The sequence below is a fragment of the Dipodomys merriami genome, unplaced genomic scaffold (assembly GCF_024711535.1).
Source record: "Dipodomys merriami isolate MVZ:Mamm:240054 unplaced genomic scaffold, mDipMer1.0.p SCAF_730, whole genome shotgun sequence".
NCBI lineage: Eukaryota > Metazoa > Chordata > Mammalia > Rodentia > Heteromyidae > Dipodomys > Dipodomys merriami.
Genome location: NW_027206325.1, coordinates 158,800 through 164,628, shown reverse-complemented (window position 1 = coordinate 164,628; position 5,829 = coordinate 158,800). Strand labels below are relative to the sequence as shown.

The 5,829-nt window shown below is 69.4% G+C and overlaps 1 protein-coding gene across 1 annotated transcript in view; it reads left to right on the top strand.

Moving 5' to 3' along the window:
- Positions 1–743: 743 nt before the first annotated feature.
- The window catches only part of Dhrsx (dehydrogenase/reductase X-linked), a gene marked incomplete at its 3' end in the record, with an annotated part of 10,578 nt that continues 5,492 nt past the window's right edge, over positions 744–5,829 (top strand). The window contains exons 1-3 of the mRNA XM_070009287.1: positions 744–863; positions 1,904–2,014; positions 4,650–4,718. Coding sequence (XP_069865388.1) covers positions 761–863; positions 1,904–2,014; positions 4,650–4,718 — 283 coding nt within the window. The remainder of the gene's footprint in view (positions 864–1,903; positions 2,015–4,649; positions 4,719–5,829) is intronic.

The following is a 5,829-nucleotide window of genomic DNA, read 5'->3' as shown; positions in this document are numbered from 1 at the left end:
ACCTTGACCTCGGGTCCTGAACCTCGAACTCAGGGCCTGAACCTCGAACTCAGGGCCTGAACCTCGAACTCGGGGCCTTGGGTCAAACTCAGAGCCTGAACCTTGAACTCACAGCCTGAACCTCGAACTCAGCGCCTGGGCCTTGAACCAGGCCCATAGGCCTGGGCCCAGGGGGCGTGGCCTGAGCCTGGGGGCGTGGCCACAACCCCTGAGTGGCAGCCAGGGGGCGTGGCTAGCACAGGGAGGGGCGTGGCCAGGCCTGCAGAGCAACCCAGGGGCGTGGCCTGCGTTCCCTAGCAACAGCGCCAGTGGGCGTGGCCTGGGCGTCCTAGCCAGAGCGCCAGTGGGCGTGGCCTGCGTTCCCTAGCAACAGCGCCAGTGGGCGTGGCCTGGGCGTCCTAGCCAGAGCGCCAGTGGGCGTGGCCTGCGTTCCCTAGCAACAGCGCCAGTGGGCGTGGCCTGGGCGTCCTAGCCAGAGCGCCAGTGGGCGTGGCCTGCGTTCCCTAGCAACAGCGCCAGTGGGCGTGGCCTGCGCGCCCTAGCCAGAGCGTCAGGGGACGTGGCCTGCGTTCACTAGGCTTAGCGTGAGGGGGCGTGGCCTGTGCCTACTACGCGCAGCGTGAGGGGGCGTGGCCTGTGCTCTGGGCCCTGGGGGCGTGGCCAGGCCCCGCTGATTGGCGCTGCGCGCCGTGGGCGTGGCCTGCGTGCGCGGGGGGCGTGGCCAGGCGCGTCCCGCCGTCCCGCGGAGCGCACGGCGGCCATGTGGCTGCAGCTGTGGGCGGCGCTGCGCGTCTACGTGCTCGGCGTCTGCGAGATGGCGGCGCAGCTGCTGGGGCGCTGCCGCGGGGGCTTTCGGGAAACAGGTGGGCTCGAGCGCGGGGGAGAAGGAGACGGGGGGGGGGGGGGGGAGGCGGGGGTCGCGCGGGCACTTCCGGGGACCGCGGCGCGCACCGGAAGTGCCCCTCCCGCGGGCGGCGGGGAGCTCCCGCGACCGGAAGTGGGGTGCTGGGGCGGCCGCGCGCACCGGAAGTGCCCCTCCCGCGGGTCCCCTGGCGGGCGCTCACCGGAAGTACCCCTCCCGTGCACTCTCAGTCACCGGAAGTGCCCCTCCCGCGGGTCTTTATGACCGGAAGTGCCCCTCCCGCGCGTTCCCTGGCATGCACTCACCGGAAGTACCCCTCCCGTGCACTCTCAGTCACCGGAAGTGCCCCTCCCGCGGGTCCCTCGCACCGGAAGTGCCCCTCCCGTGGGTCCCCTGGCGGGTGCTCACCGGAAGTAGCCCTCCCCTGCGTCCTCACTCACCGGAAGTGCCCCTCCCACGGGTCTCCGACACCGGAAGTGCCCCTCCCTCGGGTCCCCGACACCGGAAGTGCCCCTACCTCGGGTCCTGGGGACCGGAAGTGCCCCTCCCGCGGGTCCTGGGGACCGGAAGTGTCCCTCCCTCGGGTCTCTATGACCGGAAGTGCCCCTCCCTCGGGTGCTGGGGACCGGAAGTGCCCCTCCCTTGGGTCCTGGGGACCGGAAGTGCCCCTCCCTCGGGTCTCTATGACCGGAAGTGCCTCTACCTCGGGTCCTGGGGACCGGAAGTGCCCCTCCCTCGGGTCTCCGGGACCGGAAGTGCCCCTCCCTTGGGTCCTGGGGACCGGAAGTGACCCTCCCTTCGCTCCCTGGGACCGGAAGTGACCGTCCCTCGGGTCCCCGAGACCGGAAGTGACCATTCATTGGGTCTCCGGGACCGGAAGTGCCCCTGGCGCACCGGAAGTACCCCTCCTGGGGACCGGAAGTGCCCCTCCCTCGGGTCCCGGGGACCGGAAGTGCCCGTTTTCTCGCCCCCCGCGCACCGGAAGTGCGGCGCGCGGTGCCCGGATGCTGACGCCGTGTTCCCCCCCCCCCCCCCCCGCAGCATCGCTCCCGCCGCAGCCGGGCCGCGTGGCGATCGTGACGGGCGGCACCGACGGGCTGGGCCTGGCCGCCGCGCGGAGAATGGCGGAGCTGCGCATGCGCGTGGTGCTGGGTGAGCGCGGGCCCCGCCCACAGCCCCCAGGCCCCGCCCACAGCGCCCAGGCCCCGCCCACAGCGCCCAGGCCACGCCCATAGCGCCCAGGCCCCGCCCACAGCCCCCAGGCCCCGCCCACAACATCCAGGCCCCGCCCACAGCCCCCAGGCCACGCCCACAGCCCCCAGGCCACGCCCACAGCCCCCAGGCCACGCCCACAGCCCCCAGGCCCCGCCCACAAACCCCAGGCCCCGCCCACAGCCCCCAGGCCCCGCCCACAGCCCCCAGGCCCCGCCCACAGCCCCCAGGCCACGCCCACAGCCCCCAGGCCACGCCCACAACATCCAGGCCCCGCCCACAGCCCCCAGGCCCCGCCCACAACATCCAGGCCCCGCCCACAGCCCCCAGGCCCCGCCCACAGCCCCCAGGCCCCGCCCACAGCCCCCAGGCCACGCCCACAGCCCCCAGGCCACGCCCACAACATCCAGGCCCCGCCCACAGCCCCCAGGCCACGCCCACAGCCCCCAGGCCCCGCCCACAAACCCCAGGCCCCGCCCACAGCCCCCAGGCCCCGCCCACAGCCCCCAGGCCCCGCCCACAGCCCCCAGGCCACGCCCACAGCCCCCAGGCCCCGCCCACAGGCCGTTAGGCCGCGCTAGGCCACGCCCCCAGCATGTGACTGCGCCCTAGGCCCCGCCCAGCCCTTTAGGCCACGCCCCCAGGCCGTTAGGAAGCGCTAGGCCACGCCCCCAGCATGTGACTGTGCCCTAGGCCACGCCCAGCCCTTTAGGCCACGCCCCCAGGTCGTTAGGCAGCGCTAGGCCACGCCCCGAGCATGTGACTGTGCCCTAGGCCACGCCCAGGGCTTTAGGCCACGCCCCCAGGCCGTTAGGCAGCGCTAGGCCACGCCCCCAGCATGTGACTGTGCGCTTGGCCACGCCCAGGGCTTTAGGCCACGCCCCCAGGCCGTTAGGCAGCGCTAGGCCACGCCCCCAGTGAATCTTGACTCCCTAGGCCACGCCCCCAGCATGTGACTGCGCGCTAGGCCACGCCCCCAGCATGTGACTGTGCCCTAGGCCACGCCCAGGGCTTTAGGCCACGCCCCCAGTGAGTGTAGGCGCGCTAGGCCACGCCCCCAGCATGTGACTGCTTGCTAGGCCACGCCCAGCCCTTTAGGCCACGCCCCCAACATGTGACTGTGCGCTAGGCCACGCCCCCCACTCCCTGCGAGGCTCCTCCCACTCATAAAGCCGTTTCTGGTCAGGCCACGTCCCCTGGGAGACGCTAGGCCACGCCCCCAGGCCGTTAGGCAGCGCTAGGCCACGCCCCCAGCATGTGACTGCGCCCTAGGCCACGCCCAGCCCTTTCGGCCACGCCCCCAGGCCGTTAGGAAGCGCTAGGCCACGCTCCCAGCATGTGACTGTGCCCTAGGCCACGCCCAGCCCTTTAGGCCACGCCCCCAGGTCGTTAGGCAGCGCTAGGCCACGCCCCCAGCATGTGACTGTGCCCTAGGCCACGCCCAGCCCTTTAGGCCACGCCCCCAGGCCGTTAGGCCGCGCTAGGCCACGCCCCCAGCATGTGACTGTGCCCTAGGCCACGCCCAGGGCTTTAGGCCACGCCCCCAGGCCGTTAGGCAGCGCTAGGCCACGCCCCCAGCATGTGACTGCGCGCTAGGCCACGCCCCCAGCGAGTGTAGGCTCCCTAGGCCACGCCCCCACCATGTGACTGCGCGCTAGGCCACGCCCCCAGCATGTGACTGTGCCCTAGGCCACGCCCACCAGTTTAGGCCACGCCCCTAGCATGTGACTGAGCGCTAGGCCACGCCCCCAGTGATTCTTGACGCCCTAGGCCACGCCCCCAGCATGTGACTGCACGCTAGGCCACGCCCCCAGTGAGTCTAGACGCCCTAGGCCACGCCCCCAGCATGTGACTGTGCACTAGGCCACGCCCAGCCCTTTAGGCCACGCCCCCAGCATGTGACTGCGCGCTAGGCCACGCCCCCAGTGATTCTTGACGCCCTAGGCCACGCCCCCAGCATGTGACTGCACGCTAGGCCACGCCCCCAGTGAGTCTAGACGCCCTAGGCCACGCCCCCAGCATGTGACTGCACGCTAGGCCACGCCCCCAGTGATTCTTGACGCCCTAGGCCACGCCCCCACCATGTGACTGTGCGCTAGGCCACGCCCACCCGCTCAGGCCACGCCCCCTGCATGTGACTGCACCCTAGGCCACGCCCCCAGTGAGTCTTGACGCCCTAGGCCACGCCCCCACCATGTGACTGTGCGCTAGGCCACGCCCACCCGTTTAGGCCACGCCCCCACCATGTGACTGCACGCTAGGCCACGCCCACGGGCCGTTTTCAGGCTCCTCCCACTCCCACTGACGTTTCTATCCAGGCCACGCCCCCTGGGAGACTGTAGGCCACGCCCCCAGCGAGTCTAGACGCCCCAGGCCACGCCCCCAATGCGTGCAGACGCCCTAGGCCACGCCCCCCACTCCCTGCGAGGCTCCTCCCACTCCCCCTGACGTGTTTATCCAGGCCACGCCCCCTGGCTGACTCTAGGCCCCGCCCCCAGGGTGTGTGTCCCTCACCCCCAGGCCCCGCCCCCTTGCCAGGCCCCGCCCCCCATGACGTCATGTCTTCTCGTTCCAGCCGGAAATAACACGGCCCGGGCGGAAGCCGCCGTGCGTGAGGTCACAGAGCAGACGGGCAACGACCAAGGTGCGCGCCGTGACTCAGTTTCCCTCAGGGAACAACCCTGCGGGGGGGGGAGGCGAAATTGGGGGTGGTGGGTGCTAGGTGCTGAGTACTCCTTTGGGTGCTGGGTGCTGAGTACCCCGCATGGGTGCTGGGTGCTGAGTACCCCCACGGGTGCTGGGTGCTAAGTACCCCCCACAATGGGTGCTGGCTGCTGAGTACTCCTTGAGGGCTGAGTACACCCCCATGGATACTACATGCTAAGTACCCCCCAATGGGTGCTGGGTGCTGAGTACCTCCCAAGGGGTGCTGGGTGCTGAGTACTCCTTGAGTGCTGAGTGCACCCCTTGGGTACTGGGTACCTCCCATGTGTGTTGACTGTTTAGTACACCGAGGTGCTGAGTACCCCATCGGTACTAGATGCTAAGTACCCCCATAGGTGCTGGGTTCTGAGTACCCCCCAATGGGTGCTGGGTTCTGTGTACTCTCCACGAGTACTGAGTACCTCCCATGTGTGTTGGGTGCTTAGTACCCCTAGGTGCTGAGAGTCCCATAGGTACTGAATCCTGAGTACCCCCATGAGTACTGGATGCTGAGTACCCCCCATGGGTGCTGAGTATCCCCATGATTGCTGAATACCCCAGGGTGCTGGGTGCTGAGTATCGCCATGGGTGCTCAATACCCCTGGGTGCTGGGTGCTGAGTATCCCCCATGAGTGCTCAATACCCCTGGGTGCTCGGTGTTGAGTACCCCTGGGTGATGAGTACCCCTAGGTCCTGAGTACCCCCCATGGGTGCTGGGTGCAGAGTACCCCCATGGGTGCTACTAGGTATTGGGTGATGAGTATTCCTGGGTGCTGAGTACCCCCCATGGGTGCTGGGTGCTGAGTACCCCCCATGGGTGCTGGGTGCTGAGTACCTCCCATGGGTGCTGGGTGCTGAGTACCTCCCATGGGTGCTGGGTGCTCAGTACCTCCCATGGGTGCTGGGTGCTGAATACCCCCATGGGTGCTACTAGGTATTGGGTGATGAGTATTCCTGGGTGCTGAGTACCCCCATGGGTGCTGGGTGCTGAGTACCTCCCATGGGTGCTGGGTGCTGAGTACCCCCATGAGTGCTGATTACCCTAATGGGTG